Raw genomic sequence first — 20170 nt, forward strand, 5'->3', positions numbered from 1 at the left:
AGATATATCAAAACAATTGGATAAATTATAAATAAATATATTCATATGATAAACATTACCTGTTTTTTTATCTGAAATAAAGGACATTATATTTTAAAAAAATTCAAATATTTATCACGAGGTGTTGAGTATTTTTTTTTTTCCTGGGTTGTTAACCTATATTTTTGTTGGTTAGCTTACCGATCTCCTTTGAATGGATCAAAAGCTACCATGCAAAGTGACCCCATGTACATGTTTTTGCATCACTTTGTCAAACTTTCTTAATAAATATTTATGTTTTTTTATTATTTTTATTATTTTATTATATTTATTTAAAATTTTATATTTTTTATTTTGAATCATTATTTTAAGTCAAAATATTATTTGTCATTTTAAATTATATAGTGTTGATATGATATGTTGAGCTGACTTGATATGTTGACATGTCGTATTAGATGGTTGATATAATCATATGACATTTTTCAGCTTTTAATATTATATAATTATAAAATAATAAATAATATTTTAATTAATAATAATTAATCAACTGTTATTCATTTTATTCAAAATAAATATGTAAATACTTGATTAAATATAATAAAAAATTATTTATTTAAAAATTTTTAAATAATTTTAAAAAAATTAAAATATTATACCTAAATAAAATAAAAATTGTAATTTTTTACCCAACTTGTTTTTCTAATGACTAGTACCAAAATACACTTATATTACAAAGTCAACTTTAAGTTTGTGGCCATTGAAAATGAAGCCCCCACCTTTCCGCTATATGAAAACAAACTGGGAACCGCTCACTATAAAATTGTCATAATTCATGTCCTAATGCCATCATTAACAGGCTTGGCCACCATTTCTAACACAATCAATGTCCTCTTATTCCACAGAATTGCATGTCAGGTAAAAGCAAAAGTTTTGATATGTCCAAGATCCATCTCCATCCACTGGCAAAAGCCATTGGTTTTTTCAAGAAAACATTTTAACCCTTGGATGGGTTAACCTTATAGAATCAGAGGAATGTCCCCTTTCTAAAACAGTTCTGGCTCTGTCTATTATCTTACAGACAACATGAATAAATCTGTTGAGGTGGTGTGGCAGGAATGTTTTTCTTTTTGGTGGAACCATTTGGTAAGGTTGGGTGTTGATGCTTCACATCATGAAGTTTCCAAGAAAGCTATTTAGTCATTATCATTGCAAATTTCTTTTCCCCTTTAACCCATTAAAGCTTTTTTATTTTTTTTCTTCTTCAAAAGAAAAAGGAAAAAAGAAAGAAGATCTTTTTAGAATTTGGAATCAATCTTTGCCAAATTTCATGGTTGTTATAATGTTTTGAATTAACTTTGCATCTTAGGATTAGAAAAATACTGGAATTAGAAGAAGTGGGTCTTGTTCAACTATTGCACTTTAATCCAATAGAAGCATTGGTAAATGAGTAAGGGCCAACTAAAACCTAAAGATGCACTCCTCCTTACTCTTTTATAAAAAATTGTCACCCAATTGTTGAACTAATACAGTGGAAAGATGGCTTTTTTTTTTTCTTTCATGTAATTTAAATCTTTTTCCCTCCCATAAGTGATGGCAAAGTTATGTTCCAAGTTCCAACAACTCTTTTTTCTACTTTATTTCAGACAATTTTAATAGTGGTTTTCGAATATTCGTTAAATATGAATATTTTAAAATTAAAAATATAGTTACGTAATATTTAATTTATAAATAATAATACAAATAAGAAAAAAATTTAATAAATTTGAAATAAGAAAATTTAGAAACATAGAAAATATAACATTTTACTAGAATTAATAAATTATAATTAAAATAAATTTTGCATCAAATGGAAAATTAAACCCAAGTGAATTTGTTTTACAAGAAAATGGACATTATTAAATTTGGGCTCAACAAAAAAAAAAGCCCATCACTTACCCAACACGTGCCACCTTCAAGCACGTGCAGCAGCCAGAGGGGCAAAGATTGTGACTTGGGTGGCAACAAATATATTTTTTTTCTTTTTTTGTCAGAAAGAAACTCAGATGGGAGACATCAACACCAACAACAATATTTGACAAAGCTTTGTTCTTCTTCTTCTTCTTCTTCTTCTTCTTCATCTTCGTGTTACGCTTCTTTGTCTGAGAAAACCCTTTTCTTTAGTCAACATAAGGAGCGTCTTCTTTGTTTCCTTGTTGTCTTTTCTTTATCATAATTATATATTATTATATTATACACAAAAAAAGGATTTTTTTTTCATATGTTTTAGTTTTTTTTATTGTTGAGTTTGGTAAATTAACAAAGAACAGCTCAGCCCAGAGAGAAAGAAGAAATTAAAGAGAAAGAGATCATTTGGTTATCATTTTTGGAAATCTATGGAGCAGCTTGTCAACTTTATAATACGGCCTCCCAGGTAGTCTTTTGGTTTTTTATATTACTTTTTGGGAATAAATGATATTGTTTTCTCTTTTTTTTATTGAATTTTATTTTATTTTTGTTGTGGTTCTGTTCTGTTTGTTTGATGAGAAAATTTGGAAAGAGAATGGAAACATTGGGATTTCATGTATGAGTGTTTTTGGTTTGCAGGGATCAAGAAAAGAAAACCCGTTTGCTCAAATGATACTAATTTAACTACTTGCTTATACTTAGACCCTTTTTTTTTATATCGCATCAGATTTAAAGTTTTTGTTTTTGTATTTACGCTGATCAGTTTTCTGAGCAAGCAGGCAGGGGTGATTATTGTTACATGGTTGTTTATTGTTCGAATTTGATCATATTAGCAAGCCTCTTAATTTCCCATGATCTTTTCAAAATTTTAGATTCTGTCTAATTCTTTGTGACGGTTTTCTTTAGCTCTCATGTTCTGGTATATTAATTTTCATATATTCATATAATTTTGTATATATATACATATATATATATTTTATTGTTGTTGGGGGTGGGGCGTATGTGAATCTTAAACCTTTGACTGGGTGCTGGCAAAGAAAAAAAAATTATGGTTCTGATAGTTTTAGCAGTTACAAAGTTGATAATTGACAAAGAGACAGTTGAAAGATGAAATTTTGTTTAACTGTTTTGTTTAGTTTTGAAAGAAGTCTAGAGAGAAAAAGCTGCATGTAATAATTTTGATCAGCTTACCTGTGAAATTGAAACTGTTATTGGTAGGAATTAGATCTTCAAGACTTTTACGTTATATCTCAATTTGGAAATATAAGTTATGTGGCTTGAAATCTGTTGTAATGCTGTTCTAGTTTGAAGATAAGATGATTTATAACTAGTAGAGTTATGAAATGAACCTGGAGATCCTTGCTTTGAGATATTAAACAGGAAAGGAAAATGAATGGAGAGTTAGTCAGGAACTTTTGTAATGAGATACTTACAGATGTATAAATGTTTGGGACATCATTAATTTAGGACTGTGAATTATTCTAAACTATAATTATATCATACTTCTTTTTCTCAATTTCTAATGGGTATCATTTTTGGGTGGCAGAGCTGAATACAATCCAGATAATGATCTATTGGATCAAGAATTCATGCTGAAAGGGAAATGGTACCAAAGAAAGGATATAGAGGTACAGTGTAAGATAATCTATGCAGGAGAAATTTCAAATTTATTTAGCTTTCTAAAATTCTTAACCTTCAGGTTTGTTCAAACTTACTAATGATGTTAACCTCTTCATTTCCACTTTCTTCGTTAAAAAAAAGTGGTGCAACAGACAGGGTCACTTTCTGTTGTCTTCAACTCATTCAAATTACTGATAAATTAAAATCAGTTAGCAACGTGTCCCTAGCAATTGTACGTCTTTGCATTCTCTTTTCCTTTGACAGGAAACAATAAGAGGTCAATTTTTTAAATTGTTTGAGTTATTTGTGACATTTTGCCTTATCATCATGTGGCAACCATCATGCTGGCATGTGCTTTATGAGACATCATAATTTATTGAAGATTAAAGCTTTTATCAAATTTAGAAATTATAAGTGCTAGCATGTTTTCTGCATATTGGTACAAGACAGGTTAAGATTAAACTCATTCTGCATGTAGGCCTTCGTTTTCATTTGATGAGATTCTTAATCAGTGGTGAAATGAGATCTGAAACTACTTTTGCATTATCATTTTATTGGGTGGGCAGGTCAGAAGTTTGTTCTAGCAAGATATGTAGTCTCTTTTTAAGGTAAAATTAGAAATCTAGATTTGTTTGACTTTCATTATGTCAGAATTGAGATATGGTTAATTTAGAAAGGAAATCTCAGGGCATCAACATATGAAGAAAACCTTATAAAGATATGTTTGGGATGGTTTGAAAGGTTTAAGGTCTTGCAGCACAAAGTAACAGTCTTAGGTCTGACTGGACAGAATTCAAATATTCAGAAATATTAATATGGGACTGCAACTATTTCAAACTGTTAATTTTCTATGTATTATGTGATAATAATTTCAGATCTCCTAATAGATTATGAGAAACTGTTGTAAATTAAAAATATGATCACATTAATTTTTATTTTCTTTTAGTAGTGAAGATGTGGGGGTTGAGGGGGTGAGTTGACAAGTATTTCTTGTACATTCTTTACAAGAAGATATTTTCTTTATGATTGTTTATAATATGGATGAATCTAAGTTGGTGTTATATGTGAGGTGCTTTTGCCATTTTGCAGGTTAAAAACAGCAGGGGAGATGTTCTACGGTGTAGTCATTACGTGCCCCTGGTTAGTCCTGAAGGAAAACCTCTGCCCTGTGTAATATACTGCCATGGGAACAGGTGACAAAGAAGTTCTGACTGGTTACTGGAGAAATTGCTGGCAATATCAATAATTGTTTGTGGAAACATACAAAATAAAAAAAAAATCTCTTTGGAGTTTGTACTCCCATCAAAAATGGCATTTTAGTCCAACTTGCATATATCAATTAACATCAGCCATCTAATAGCGTTGGTTATCTTTAGGACAGTTGTATTCGGATAAAAATACCTTCATTTATTTATTTACTTTTTCTTTCATTTCTCTTTGTTATATAGTACATCTTCAATTAGGTAACACCTTGTCCTGATGATTATGAATTAGTGACAGTTATAATTGCATTTATTGTTAGTTAGGCTATTGATTTTTCTGACTATATTTTCTAATGCTATCATGTCATTACTGCTTTTACCACCAGTAGTAATTTAGAGACTTTGATTGTTTTATATTTAAATTTATTGCATACGGCTTAGTGTTTGCAAACTCCATTTTGTTACTTTTCTATAATCTAAGGAACAAATTCAGAAAAATATGAGATAATGCATTTTGCAAAGAATTGTTTTAGTTGTGTAATTTTCAGATATCAATTGCTTTAGTATTCTACATTTGTGCCATTTCTGTATTGCTGTTGGCCAGTATTCAGGGATTCTGTGACTAGTTTCTGTTATATCTAATATGTTTCTTACTTCAGATCTAATTATATATATATTTTCTCTTGTTGCATCTTCTATGTTGGCAGCCAACCAAGTAAAATATTGTACACTTGTACTTTTTTTTGGTTACTGTTTTGTAGCCATCATTGCTGACTGCTAGCATATCTTGGTTTTTGGCAGTGGCTGCAGGGCTGATGCTAGTGAAGCTGCTATAATCTTGCTGGCTTCAAATATTACAGTTTTCACTCTTGATTTTTCAGGATCTGGGTTATCTGGAGGAGAGCATGTCACCTTGGGTTGGAATGAAGTAAGTGAATAACTAGCTAATTGAAGAAAATCTAGAACTTCTTATTCTCATTTTTGCTATGGATGCAGGAAATGCCTCTTGTAGTGTTTGATCAATATTTTTAGTAACGTTTTGCATGCAATTACTACTGGTTGTGAACTTGTGATAATGTGGCTCTCTGCAAATTTGTTATATTAATTGTTAATCTGTCTTGGGTTTTTTCGGGTATGCTTACTTTATATAGATGTGTTGTACAGTGACCTTTATTAGTTTCTCCTGGGAAAACTTGTTTTGGGGGTGAATACTTTTGGTTTTTAGATTTTGTAAGTTTTCACATGCATTGAACTTTTTCTTGACTATGCTCTTTGACATTGACTAGTAGTTGAATTTTGTATCACATGTGAAATTGCAACCTTGTAAGTTATAAAATTAACTAAAATAAAAAACGTAAAATAGCCACTTCTCTTCCTTTGATCCTTCTCCCTGGTGTAGAGTGAATGCTTCTCATGAGTTTACATTTGAAAGTTCTGATAAGTGGAACACTCCCAATATTTTTTTTAAAAAAATAAAGGTTAAATAATTGTCACCCACTTTTCTCCTTATCAGATAAAGTAGCCACCTGTCACCCAGGTGGTATATAATCTTATCAAAGGCATATTTGTCACCAACTTTGTGCTGTCTGAATTGTCCTTGTTAAGGTCAATTGTACACCTTTTCAACTTGGTAATATACTTTTAACTTGTATTTCTTCTCCACTAAAAGCCTTGATAGAGCATTATTTGGGGAAGGGAATAGAAAAGCCTTGAACACTCATATTTTAGTGACTTTCTCTATAATATCACATATGTCCATTTTGGTCTTTATTGCCTGTCATGAAAATTCTGCCTGACATTCTTTTCCTATTTTTCAGAAGGATGATCTGAAAGCAGTGGTTGATTATTTGCGGGCAGATGGAAATGTCTCTTTGATTGGCTTATGGGGCCGCTCAATGGGTGCTGTTACCAGGTTATTCAAAGCACTTGCCATTTTCCTTTGAGCTTACTGTTGGAAAGTTTTGAGTATGGAAGCCCTGTCATAATTGCTATCTTAGCAGCTTTAATGAATTCATGGAGTTTTAATGCTATCCTGCTTGGACTTCGCAAATACTATTTATTAAATAAATTGGTTTTAGTCTGCTGTCTTTCTCTTCTGCTAGTATAATTTTTTGTTGTGTTCATATGAACCTACAATAGCAGATGTGTTTCTGCATGTTTATGTAACAGTAAGTATGTAAATGATTGCTTACAGCCTAATGTATGGAGCTGAGGATCCTTCAATTGCGGGAATGGTTCTTGACAGTCCCTTTTCTGACTTGGTTGATCTGATGATGGAACTAGTGGATACATACAAATTCCGTTTGCCCAAGTTCACAGTAAGGAGATACATTGTATTGCATTTTAATCATTATATCTTTTGTTGATTTTAGCCCTTTTTGACTTTGTGCCTAACTACAATTTAGCACTGTGACCAAGGGGAAATTTGGGGTGCTAGAGATTGTATAGAAAATTTGGTGCTGGCAACTATTATAAGGAATGGTGGTGTTATTAAAAAAAAAAGAAGAAAAATTGTAGTGTTTAGATTGTAGTTCTTCATGTACTTATTCTAACAACCACATCCCACTATTAGCATGTCCACTTCCTTTGATTGGCCCAATGATGGACAATTTTAATTTTGCAAGTTTATTCTGTTGATTTATTGTATTACATTTTATTTGCTATATGTGCAGTTGATTTTAGCATATTTTCTTTCTAATTAATGATAATCAAACACTATGAACTAAAGGAAAAATTTTAATAGTAATGGCTCAGATTGGAAATACAGCATATGTTTAAGCTGATTAGCTTGATAGATGAAGGTGAGTCATCAACCTTCAATTTCAGGGTCTATTGTCGCTAGCATGCTCAAATTATCTTTTTGCTTGCTCTGCAAAGTTATCAAATTTTTTTATAAGAATCTTGAAACCATTGCTTCTCTTGTCCTATGACCCTAACTTTTTCATTTGCTTGCCCCAGGTTAAGTTTGCAATCCAATACATGCGAAAAGCTATCCAGAAAAAGGCGAAGTTTGACATAACAGACCTTAACGCCATCAAGGTTAGAGACTGAAAATAAATTATTTTTCTATGTTGCTCATGAAACTCATAGTTCTGCTTTGGCATGGTGGAGTTTCTTCCTGATATTTTTGCATTGAGCTCTTTTGATAAGTGGTTTGCTTTAATTTTTCTTTGTTCTTTGATTGATTGGTGGAACCATTAAATGGAATCTTAATGTTTTAGTGGACTGATATGTTTTATTTTTGAGTTGATGTGACAAATTATTTGGCGTAGTACCATTTGAATTTGTACGAGTTATTGTCTGAAAACTACTAAGTGAACCTGAAAGATCAACCAGATTGTCTGCTACTCATCCAACCATATAAACACAAATAAATGGATAAAAATCCTATCTTTTAGTGTTCTACTGAGTTCATCTTGGCCAACAAGCTGAGGATTTTAATATCGGGACTAAGATGTGATAATGAAAGAACTTGTGTTGTAACATCTCTCTCTCTCTCTAACGCGCACATATACATGCACACACATGCTTGTACATGGAACATGCACCAAAAAATCTGTTTTGGAAGTGTATCTTGCCTGATTTGGTATCTTTAGCCGTAAATAAAAGGGATTATTATTGATCTGTGCAAATTGACAAAATGCCAGAATGGTGTCACCAACCAATAGCTTTTGTAAGTTCCTGGAAATGCTTCTGGATGTATTGCTACTATATAGAAAATACATGTAAAAAAGGGTATGGGGGTGGAGGGAAGTATAACATGCACATGAAATTGGAAATTGAATGATATAATGATTTCACTTTTTACTGCCTTTATTTATTTTTTTTCATGTTCTTTACTGTTATGCATAGATGTGATTTACATTTTTACTTATTTTCATTTTAATCTAGGTGGCAAAATCTTGCTTTGTCCCTGTGCTGTTTGGGCATGCTGTCGATGATGATTTTATACGCCCTCATCACTCAGATCGAATATTTGAAGGTTATGTGGTAAGTTTCCTCCTTGTTAGCGATAGAATTTGATAAGGAATTCTTAAGGTATGGAACTCCATATTGGAAAAAAATGGTAATCCTAGATATATATATTATCCTTTCCTTTTCAATTAAGCTTTCAGGATAATCAGAAATCTTATAGTTAATGGTTTTCGAAATCTCTCTCTCCTTCAGATTTGTCCTACTTGCTCATCCTGTTTTATCTTCATGGCCTGCATTTTTGGAAAAAAGTATGGAGTTTACATTAGAAGAAGCTGCTAACGTAAATGGTTGCATCCATTTCTGTATTGGCTTGATAAATCCACACAAAAAGGGTTATCTTCCAAAATTTCATTGTGCATGATTAGCACGGTTTTCCATTATCTGCTTTTATATAGGAATATGATTAATTGAATGATTGATTTTCCTTCAGTTTTGTAGCCATTCCTGCATTCCAGGCGATGCCTTATATATTGATGCACTACTTTTGCAGGGTGATAAGAATATTATTAAATTTGAGGGAGATCACAACTCTCCTCGCCCTCAATTTTACTTTGATTCCATAAATATTTTTTTCCACAATGTCCTGCAACCTCCTGAGGATGAGGTGGGGGCAACTCTTTATGATTCAATACATGATTACTTTGGTAAGGTAAGTTGAGCACTAAACACATATTTGGTGGTCTTACTTTTATTGGAAGTGCCAGATGTCACATCCACAATCCTTTGCTAATTCTTGACTGTTTTATCTTCAGGGTAGTTGGGCTGTCCCTGAAGTAGGTTTTCTCCCAGAGTCTTCAGCTGCATCTAAAGGCATGACTAATGTACCTTGTAACTCTTGACTTACATGCCAATTTTTGCACACCTATTAATAATATTGTCTTACTGGTTGACTTTTAACACAGAGCCAGCAACTAGCAGTACAGCAGATGCCATTAAAGAAGTTCGTTCTAAAAGACCTATGAGTCGAACGGAGGTCAGTTTTAGTTGCTTTTTTTTGCCCGTTCGTCAAGAATGACTTGTAACACAATTTCTTCAAACAGTCTTCTTCAAATTCAGTGCATTTGAAGGGTTATATTACCTAATGAAAAATATGGAAAGTGTATGGATGAACAACTTTGATCTTCTGCTTTCTATTTGAAATGAACATATGTATATAGGAAAATAGATAAGGGAAAAGAAAAGTGATATTTATGAGTTCAAAAGCCTTGTAAACAGTTTCCCCCTTTCGTTTGTTGTTTATGGTTTATTTATCTACATTGGAAACGAAATTTAACTTTTTTTGTAAAAAAATTGTGTATAATATTTGCATCTTTGATTGTGCTCAGGTTCCTTCTGATATCCCATCTAAAGAAAATCACACTGAATGTCAGGTATTTTTTTTTTCATTTTTTAAAACTTTGCTTCATTACTTCAACTGGATTTTTAATGTTCAATGCATAGGAAAAACATTTATTTGTCAAGTTCCACAAATGGATGCATCATCCTCTGAAGCAATGCCACACAACACAAGGACTTAGCCCATTTTATGTCAGCTTATTATGTAATTCACATTGAAATGGAAATATAATGCCAATTTGATGCTTGCTAATTGTAATATAATGCCAATTTGAAATTACACTGATATCATCATGGGACACAACTTAGATTTGTGGCTTTGTTGATAGAGCATAACTTTCAATTATGTGTATAGCAGCGTGTAGTTAGGCTTTGTGCTCTCTTAAAGATGCTGCACAACTCTGTTTTTCATTTGCTGGTTAATCACTCTGGCTTTGACTGCCTCTGCATGAAAAAGCTAAATAAATTAAAAAAAAAAAAACTTTTGAGATGGATACAAAAAGATAAATTGAAATGGTTAGTGTATATAAGAATGAGGGATAAAGTGGCTTAGGGTGGGAGAGGGAGGAAGCAAAAGGCGTCACTCACACTGAATGGTGTTTGCTGCAGGAGAAAGACAACGTTGATGATAATGGTTCATCATCATCCAATATGATAAGCTTTGAATTATCCAATGGTAATCCATTTGGCCCACATGTGCCAACAACAATGGATGATGATCAATATGTGGAATATCAACTGGATGACTTGACAGGTTTTCCATGTAATGTGGAGGAGGAAGAAAGGGTGAGTTGAAACTTTCAGCTTTTACTGATGTCTATAAACATTCTTGACTGTCTAATCAACTCATAATCTTTTATCCATATTTTACATCTCTATATATTCAGATGTTCATGGAAGCCATAATTGAGTCCTTAAAGGACTTGGAGACACAGCGTCCTCAGGTAGAAGACCAACCCAAAGCTTGTGCTGATTCTTCAGAGTCTTTACAGAAAGATGATATAAATAGCAGGGATACTTCTTCCACCACAGAAAAGTGCAGTTCCTTGCCCCCAGAGTCCACTTCCACTCCAGTGGAGCGTCAGGCACCCTTTGAGACAGAATCCAAATTAGTGATCAATGGCTCCAATGTTGCCCATGAGCACACATCTCCCTCGACTTGTGTGTCATCTGTGGGACCTGCATTTGATACTCCTCTGTCAACCATTGAATCAGGGAGCACAGTGACCTCTGCTCGAAGTGATTCCTCAGCAAGCATCCAAAGTTCATCTGATGCAGACATGTCAGCTAGCACAAAAGCCACTGTAACAGTTATACGAAACCCCTCTACTAACATAATGGATGGTTTGATGCGTCGTTGGGATCTCAACTTCTTTCGAAACAGCCGATGAAAGTTAAATGACCTTATTTGAACAGCCTGGTGATGTATTATTTTGTAACTAAGATAGGGTAGGAATTGTAGCATTGTAAAATGTTCAACGGAAAGGAAAGGCAACAAGAAAGAAAAAGGAAAAAGGGAAAAAAAAAGGTTTGTCATGTGTTAAGAAATATGATTATATTGGCATTGGCTTTCATTATCTATTGTTTTCTCTGGAAAAAGATGTAATGATTTTTTGCCTAATTGGGTAACCTTCTGTCAATACCATTACCAAAACTTTTTTGCTTTGCTCGTTTGGTATTTCCAATTCTACAAAGAGTAGCTCTGGATGTTATTGCAAGTTGCAACTTTACCTTTCTGGTTGCAGATGCTGGGCCTATTGATTGTATAACATACACCATACGGTCATACACTATGGTTTTGGCAGCCAAATATACATTTATGCAACACTACTGCATAGCCGCATCAGAACCTAATATGCAGAAAGCAGCCTTAACTCATAGTTTTATGGTTGAAATTTATGACCACTAACTGAATACCTTGGATGGAGTATGAATGTCATTTTCCTATGTTTACACATAATAATCGGATGTGAAATAACAGAGCCATATTGATAATGGGACCATCCATTTTCTTCCTGGGATTGTGCACTTATGGTCTTCTAATAATGAGACCATCCACCATTATTAACAATCAGATAAAAGGACAGAGATTTGCTTCGAAAGAAGTAGCTATTTAGAGAAATTAGCGTAGGGATGGGATAGTTGTGAATATTATTAGCTATTATGGTAGTTCCCCTAAGCCTTCTGGATTTATTTTTTGTACCTGTCAAAAGGTGCAGAGAGAAAACTATGGCACCACCCCTTTGAAAAGCAATGTGGTAACCACTAACATGAATTGACATTTTAATTGTTACTTATTTTATGCATTACATTTTTTTATAAATTTGGCACCATTTATCCTTATGTGGAATATTATTTTAATTTTTTTGTAATAATTAATAGTAGGTAATACGTGTGTGGTGTGCTTGCTTGAATCATAACATCACCATAGATCCAGTCATGTTATGACTTAATGATATTAGGGAAGTTGATTGCTCGAAAACATCCTTATAAGACAGAGTGGTAAGCATTTCTTCAAGCTTTACCTACTTCATTGATAATTCCTAGTAACCTTGTATACATAGAAAGATCATCTAGGCATGTAGCAAACCAAGAGTGCACATCCATATATCAGCATGTTATGATTAATAATAATAATAATAACCCTTGAATTCCATGATTTACAATAACTTATAGCAATGTTATAAGAAAAAAAAAAGAATAACTTATAGTAGCAATTACATCAACATGATTATTGCTTAGAGAAAAAGAATCTGCTTTAGCTGTTAATGAGTACATATTCACAAGACCAATTATTCAAACACTTGCAGTAATATATAGTAAATTTGAATGATGGAGTTGCCTTATTTTGTACAACTTAGCTCTCCCTCAGCAGCTTCAATGCGGTTTCAACCAGTGAGTGAATTGTTGTGCTGTGCCGGCTGAGCCCAACAGTGCCAGAGAATATGTTGAAGCTCTCTAGCTCTGCTGTGGTCTCTAATACACCCTCCAGCTCTTTCTCCATCCCCAAACCATTGAAAATGTATACATTCTTTGCTTTGTCATGCATCATCCAAATTGCCAACTCTATGGCGAATCTCCTTATTCTTGGAACCTTAGCCGATGGATGGTAGTACTTCTGAAGAATCTGAACCAATGCTTTAGCTAATTCTTCCTCTTTAATTCCAGCTCTGTCAAACATGATGCTTGATTCTTCAGAAGTCATATGTTTGAAAACCTGTGCTGCTAGACCAACCATTACTTCTTGTAACTTATTCTCTTCTGACATGATTGTCTTGAGCACCTGCCACAATGATAAAATATCAAGCAGGGGAAATCTACTCTATACCAATTGTAATACAGACAAGAGATGAGGGTAAATATATGCTTCAGTGCATCTTTTGACATATATGACATAGTATTAGTTTTCTTGTTCACTGAAGGAAAAAACTTACTGTGGGTGCTGCAGCTATGACACCCTTCAACTGGTAGAAGCATTCTGCTCCACTGTAGGTGCACAAGTTTCTTAAAATTCTTGCAGCATTCACACGAAGTAATGGATCCTCCAATGCTTCGACGAGCCTTTCCAGGGCTTGCAATTTCAAGATGCGATGGCAATTAGCTCTACTTTCTAAGGCCAACATAGCTAGCGCTTCGCCTGCAGCACGTCTTACAAGATTCTGACGCTCTGGCATCTCCTGGTTGAGAAATATATTGAACAACTCCTTGAGTACCCCACCAGTGCCACCAATCCTTTCTGTTGCCTCCTCTTCCAATGCCAGATTGGTTAGGATTTCTATGCTTAGTTTTTGCAGCATTGGGTGTTTCTCTCCATATCGTAGGATATATCTAATGTTGCTGATTGTGAAAACTACCTCGGAGATTTCTTTTCTGAGATGTTTTCCTGTGGCACCAGTCGTGCTTGTCAGCATTTTCACCAATTGAAGAGATCGTTTAACGGTTAGAATCTGAGATGGTGCAACATTTTCATCCCTTAACAACTTTTCTCCAGCATGTGTAAAATCTATGATTTTAGGTAAGAGGCCCCTTGTGTTTCCAATCTTTCCACAGTTGTCATGATCACAGGCAAGCTTTTTCAGAATAAGAAGTCCTAAATGATTGAATGTCCAGAAACTGTAATTTACATGATCAAGAATGAGGTTCTTTTCACCAATTTCATCTGCTCCACCACCAGAACTCCTATTTGTTTGAAGCAGAGATGATATTGATTCCATTGCACCTGGTATACCAGCTACACGCAGGCAGTTTTGCTTCTTACCAACAAGTTTTGACAATACCTCCGCAGCAGATTTCCTGATCTCTTCTTCTTGAGGGTCTTTCCAGTTCAACATTTCAACTAATCTTTCTACCGCTGACAAATTTATCCCAATCTTCTGTAAGGTATCATCAGAGTACCTCTCACTAATCGCGAACTGGCGAAGAATTCTCGCTCCAATGAGCTGTTCATCAGGGGAATTTGAAGCCAACAGGTCCATGGCAAAAGTTACAATATCCATTTTCAAGCCATCAAAAATGCTTCCAACAACACATCTTGAATAAGCATCATAGAAAAACCTTTTGATAGAAATTATACCCGTAGGCCCGAACTCGCACTCCCTGTTCACTTCTTCCAAAAGTTTACAATATATGACTTTATACTCCCAGTAAGCTTTCTCCATCAGAAACAACAGAGCTTCTGCCAAGGCCAAGGCATAGAAAATATTCAGAGCAGATTGCCGGTTCCTTTTATCGGTATCTCCCTTCTGTACCTCCCCATAGTTGTGCTTGATGAGCTTCATGGATGAAAGTACTACACAAGCTGTTGCAGATAAAAGCTGGAGCCAGTACAGGACTTTGCTTATGTTTCTTGAAAGAAAAACCCATTGACCATAAGGTAGAAGAGGAACATCCGAAGGTATCCATGTCCGAGTTGGGGCTCTTGCTTGATTCCATCTTCCAACTTGTGAACGATCAACCTGCGCTATTTCTCTAGTATTTTGAGTTTGCTTCCTTATCAAGGAAAGTGGATAGAAGATTTTTTTCACAGCTCTAATGAGGATGTGTGAGCTGGATCTCACTGCTCGGAAACTATTGATACCAGCATCAGTGATCGACCATGTAGCTTGGTGTTGCCATTCAAGCTCATGACTTCTGCTGAATATCCGAGTCCCTTCAATTAACAAATAACGGTGATAAACCAGAAGTCGGTTTCATCTAAAGTGATTGCAAAGCCACCAAGAAGAACTACTGTTGCCCAGATGAAGCCGAGAGTTCCAAGGCCAGTAGCAGACTTTTCAAAGATTGAAAGCCTGAGAGCGAAGAGCGTTAGTTTCTTTTCTGGTGCTCGAACCACCGATGCTGAAGAGATGGATTCTGCACTACTTTCTCTATTCTCTGGACTGCTCTGGGGTTCAAAAATGGTGTTAGACCCACAGGTTTCACTAAGCTTCCGAAGCTCATTAATCTGCAAACGAACACCTCCATCATCTTTCAAGGAACGTCCACGATCCATGTTTTGGGATCAAAATGGAAAACTTTGACGCTTAATTCTTCACGACAAAAAATGAAGATCTTGTTGAAGAACAAGATGTTAAAAGATTGGCTTGGAGTGGAAGAGTTTCTGATGTTCTAGGTCTGAAGTTGTCTCTGTCTTGAGATGTGAAGCGAAAGAACGAAAGACCGGTGATTATAAACGAAGAGAGGATAATGACCTTCGCAAGCACGTTTGTTTTGTGGAAATGTAGAGGAAAGAGTAACGTTAAGTCTCTTGTCTTTCCCGTCATATTTCCTGGGAAGTTTTGCAATGAATTGCTGTCACTCGCTCCTCCTTATTACTTAGAGGCCAAGGGTTGTATTCTCCAAAGTCCTTTTGTCTTCTGTTAATTAGTTAAAGTTTCTTGACAAAACATCCAAAAGCCACTTCATTCTTCCTTTAAACAAAAGTGAAATCACTTTTCCAATTTCTGGTTCGGTTCACCCCTTCTCTGCCTTGTGTTGATTTATGTGAACCAACCCCACAAAATAAAGGAGCATAACCAGGAACAGGAAGCAACCAAAGCACATATGTCAACCTGGACATTGCTTGGTCTATTCCATATCCTTCGATCCGTTTATTATTTCTTGGAAGCATTGACTTTTATCTTTCACATATCCAAGAAGCTGCTGCCAGCATTTAAACTAATCTTAAAATATCCTGGTCGTGGTCTCTTGGTACCAAGTGGGAATTATTATCGAACCATGGATGCTTTCTGAAAGGAAATGGTGATCTATATTCAAGAGGGTTATACTATTGGCAACATTAATTTGCAAACAACAGGATTTGAAACGGGCTATTACGCACCCCAACCATCATACCAGAACTAAAATATTCCATCTTAAGCATGATTGCTTCTGTTCTAGATCTCTACCCATATTGTAATTTAGTAATTAAAACTTATTTATTGTGTAATTCTGACAATTGGTCGGTTGTAGCTTGCGGTGATTGATCACAGCAAGAGTTTTATTGTGTCAAGTCAAAGGTTTTAAATGGGACCCAAGGCCCTTGCCTTCTAGTCCCTTGACCTACACGAATGTATTAGTATTACTCTTATCTGATCTGACATAATCTTTGCCAGAGAATTATTTAACTGAATTTCTTGTTTCAAGAGGGAATGTTTTGGGCAAATTACACACAACTGCTTACTCGGCTTCTCTATTGAGCTGTAGACGTATCATTCTCCTATTCATTCCATGTGTGTCAATTGCTTTTGCGTATGGCCGTGGACGTGATCATCTGCAGCTTTTGTTTATTTAAAATCATAGTTCCTTCAAGTCTCGTAACTTTGCTTCTTGGTGCTCAAAGCATGGTTTAGCATAAAACCAAATTAGCAAGCTACAATAGCTTATCATTTCTGAACCCCAACATGGGTCATTGAGGGCATTTCTTGGTATTGTATGGAACTTTGGCCCAGAATGAAACAAGTAAACAACACAATTGTCCCTGAAAGAAATTGTGTCAGAAGAACCTATTGCCATGAAAATGAAAAGTTGAGCATGAACATCTATTCGGTAGTCCCTTGGACTAGCTTCAGTTAAACCACCATTCAATTGAGAGAAAAAATTGGGAAGAGTGAGTTACTACCAGTCGAAGATCCTCTAAAGAGATTGAGACAAACAGGGAGAATGATAGGATCACGGTAAGATATTACTGGAATATATTAGACAGCAAAGAATCTAAATTGGTTACATTGAAAAGATATGAGGACGATCAACATGAAGTTTAACCAAATGGCTAATATTAATAATTCAGTATACACGAAAGCAGCCACCTGATAACCAGAAGCAGTATACAGAAACATCGACAAACGTGGCTCCATAATCCTCAAACTGTAGAATCCAGAGAGTTGAGATTAAAATGAAAAATCATTAAGATAGTTTGATATTTTGTTGATTTGAATTACTTAACATCAATTATCTACACCAATCTATCTTTCAAAAATGTTCAGTCTTTAGAACACATGATTATGCTGATGAAATTTATTGAGTTGAGGAATGATATTGAGAAATAGCCACAGCAGATTCAAACAACCGTCAATGGATACAGAAATCAACTTCTTTTTTCTTTTTAAAATAAACTTTAAGTCAACAAGGGCACATTCAGTGACTGTGGAGCAATAATCCGATCATGTAATGGAATGCCAGAAGAGAGCAAAAGGAAAAATAATTGATAATTACTAGGCAGCAATTCAACTCCACTAATAAATTCACCCCATAAACAGCCCCTGTAAAGCCAACTCTTCATAGTAAATAACCTTCTAACAACAACTCAAGTTTGAACTTTTCTTTTTTTATCAATGTGCTTCAAAGATTTTTCTTAATCCAGAAGAGGACAGCCAGATATAACTCCAACACATTTGAAGTAAGGTGTTTAATTTTATTGGATGACAGAGGTAAAGTTCTGTTCCCACTTGAGCAACAGCATCAAGACCCTGCCAATACCAATATTATAAGCAACTTTGCTTATCCAACATAATATTCACTAACCTTTATTATCTAAATTATACAAGTGATCATTGCAAATTTATTATCTAAATTATACATGTGATCATTGCAAATGCGTATCGCTTAACATTTCAAAAGGTAAACCCTACCTCAGCAAGGGCACCACTTTAGAACTATACCATTCAAAAATCCAAAAAAGGCAAAAAGACCGGGAAGATAAAAACCATAACAGAGCAAGTATAATTCTGTTAATTAACATACAACATAAACATGTGAAAAGTTATGCTTAAGACTTAAAAGCCCAGATAAAACATGTTAGTAAATACAAATACTGCACTCCTTTTCCCTAATAAACTTTAAATGGAACCAAGATAACAAGGCTTCAAAGGGTACTCACAATCAATTTTAGAAAATGTCCTACATAACATCATCCAGATATAAAATAAACCAAATCATCAGTGGCAATCCATGGCAATGCTATTAAAATTAGGGCATTCATCATATGAAAACAAGTATATACAAAAAAGAGACTCCTAATACCTCTAAAGACTAGCCTAAAATGCAAATCTTTGCAATATAATAAGCTCGCAACTTAAGACCTGCTTCCAATGCATTAATTTCTTGCCCCCCAACTGTTTCTATTTGGGCATACACTTCGAAAAACACTAATAATCCCTAATATGATGTCATCACGTAACAATTAACTACTCTTTTTATTCAAAACCAACAATGCCTAATAACACAAAATTCAAAAAGAAACCAAAAACTACCTGAAAAAACCAACCTGAAGAACCCTCTGCAGCAAAAGTGTCAAATGAACGGACTCCTCTGGCAAACCTTAGCCCTCTCAGCATCAATGATAGACCCCACCAAATTCACAGCCTCCTCAAGCTTACCTTGAGCATTCACTACAACATAATCAAATCTATTAACATACTTCACCTCTTCTCTGGCAGTAGCAATCCTCACCAGCAATTCCTCCTTACTCTCAGTCTTCCTCTCAATAAGCCTCTCCACAAGAGCCAACTCACTCTCAGCCACCAAAAATATAAACACCCCAGAATCCCCAAGAATCTTCCTCAATGTTTCGGCCCCTTGAATATCCACCCTCAACACAATATCACACCCTTTTGCCATAAACTCCCTTATCTGCTTCTTGGGTATTCCTTTATAATCACCATAAACTAAAGCATACTCCAAAAGCTCATCTTTTTCAACCATCGACAAAAACTCTTCCTTTGATACAAAATAATAATCCTTGCCATTAACTTCACCAGGCCTCATTCCTCTACTTGTAGCAGTAACAACAAAATGAAGATTTTCTCTGACTTCTCTGAGTCTTTTGATGACTGCATCTTTGCCTACCCCACTTGGACCACTTATAACAATGATTAAAGGATTTGGGGTGGGGCAAATTGAGTCAGAGCTAAAAGAAGAGCCTAAAGAAAACTCCAGAGCACGAAGTAACTCTGGTTTTGAGGCTTTGTCAAGGGAAGGAATGGAATGGAACTTTTGGGTATTAGCCATTCTGATGGTTGAAGTGAAAAAGAGTCCTTTGGGAAGAGTTTGGGGAGTTGAAAAGGAGGGTTTTTTGGGGAGGGGAAGAAGGGAAAAGGGTTTGGGGTGAAAGAGAGATGTACAGAGTCTACGAAACATGAGGGATTGTTTTAGTTTAGTCGAGATCCGGGGAGGTAGAGATGAGAAAGGAGGTTTTTTACCGCTCTTGTTGTTGGGTACTTTGGGGTTTGGACTAGTTTGGGCATTTCAACTTTCCAGGTTTGGTTTGAGTTGAGTTCTGAGTGTTTTCTAGGTCTGAGGCTGCGTTTGGTTTCAGGCACAGGGCTGTTGGATTTGGGGCAAAATGACCAATACATTAAAACTTACGCAAGCAATGCACGCCTCATTTCCTCAAATTTCCCTTATACCATTATAAGGCTTGAAGGTAACTTCCTTGTTATTGTTTCTTTGTAATGGTTTTGTTAGAATTTTAACTCTAAAGTGGCTGATACTTGATGCAGTTAACATGATGTTAGTTACACTTTCTCTTTGAATTCGACCTATCTCATTGGTCCTCTCAAACAAAACCCATCTTGTTGATCAACTGGACTTTATTTGGAAAACATGGACAAAATCACGATAAAAACGTGCCACTTGTA

General features: G+C 35.0%; 3 protein-coding genes across 7 annotated transcripts; 1 reads left to right on the top strand and 2 right to left on the bottom strand.

The window, feature by feature from the left end:
- Positions 1 to 2014: 2014 nt before the first annotated feature.
- On the top strand, positions 2015 to 11720 carry LOC18602867 (alpha/beta-Hydrolases superfamily protein). 2 transcript variants are annotated; one of them, XM_018119521.2, is made up of 14 exons: positions 2015 to 2389; positions 3470 to 3551; positions 4633 to 4736; positions 5547 to 5673; positions 6563 to 6657; positions 6940 to 7063; positions 7704 to 7784; positions 8637 to 8735; positions 9211 to 9369; positions 9473 to 9530; positions 9623 to 9693; positions 10046 to 10090; positions 10665 to 10841; positions 10943 to 11720. In XM_018119521.2, exons 1-14 carry the CDS (start codon positions 2352 to 2354, stop codon positions 11444 to 11446), a joined length of 1764 nt encoding a protein of 587 aa, XP_017975010.1. In that variant the 5' UTR covers positions 2015 to 2351; the 3' UTR covers positions 11447 to 11720. The 2 variants fall into 2 exon arrangements, with proteins under 2 accessions (XP_017975010.1, XP_017975011.1); XM_018119522.2 differs by lacking the exon at positions 2015 to 2389 and having other exon boundaries at positions 3534 to 3551; positions 5627 to 5673.
- Positions 11721 to 12663: 943 nt separating this feature from the next.
- On the bottom strand, positions 12664 to 16568 carry LOC18602868 (ARM repeat superfamily protein). The gene is given in 3 exon segments (XM_018119395.2): positions 12664 to 13338; positions 13490 to 15219; positions 15222 to 16568. Coding segments are annotated over 3 exon segments (2481 nt in total). The 5' UTR covers positions 15547 to 16568; the 3' UTR covers positions 12664 to 12912.
- A 628-nt stretch (positions 16569 to 17196) lies between these two features.
- LOC18602869 (P-loop containing nucleoside triphosphate hydrolases superfamily protein) lies at positions 17197 to 19908 on the bottom strand. 4 transcript variants are annotated; one of them, XM_007034508.3, is made up of 2 exons: positions 18785 to 19908; positions 17197 to 17399 (listed from the first exon to the last, which is right to left on the bottom strand). In XM_007034508.3, exon 1 carries the CDS (start codon positions 19668 to 19670, stop codon positions 18825 to 18827), a length of 846 nt encoding a protein of 281 aa, XP_007034570.1. In that variant the 5' UTR covers positions 19671 to 19908; the 3' UTR covers positions 17197 to 17399; positions 18785 to 18824. The 4 variants fall into 4 exon arrangements, with proteins under 4 accessions (XP_007034570.1, XP_088661419.1, XP_017974887.1 ...); XM_088805293.1 differs by having other exon boundaries at positions 18799 to 19907; XM_018119398.2 differs by lacking the exon at positions 17197 to 17399 and adding an exon at positions 17701 to 18001 and having other exon boundaries at positions 18799 to 19908.
- Positions 19909 to 20170: the final 262 nt, after the last annotated feature.

This window comes from Theobroma cacao, chromosome 4 (assembly GCF_053813885.1).
Source record: "Theobroma cacao isolate CCN51 chromosome 4, ASM5381388v1, whole genome shotgun sequence".
Taxonomy (NCBI): Eukaryota; Viridiplantae; Streptophyta; class Magnoliopsida; order Malvales; family Malvaceae; genus Theobroma; species Theobroma cacao.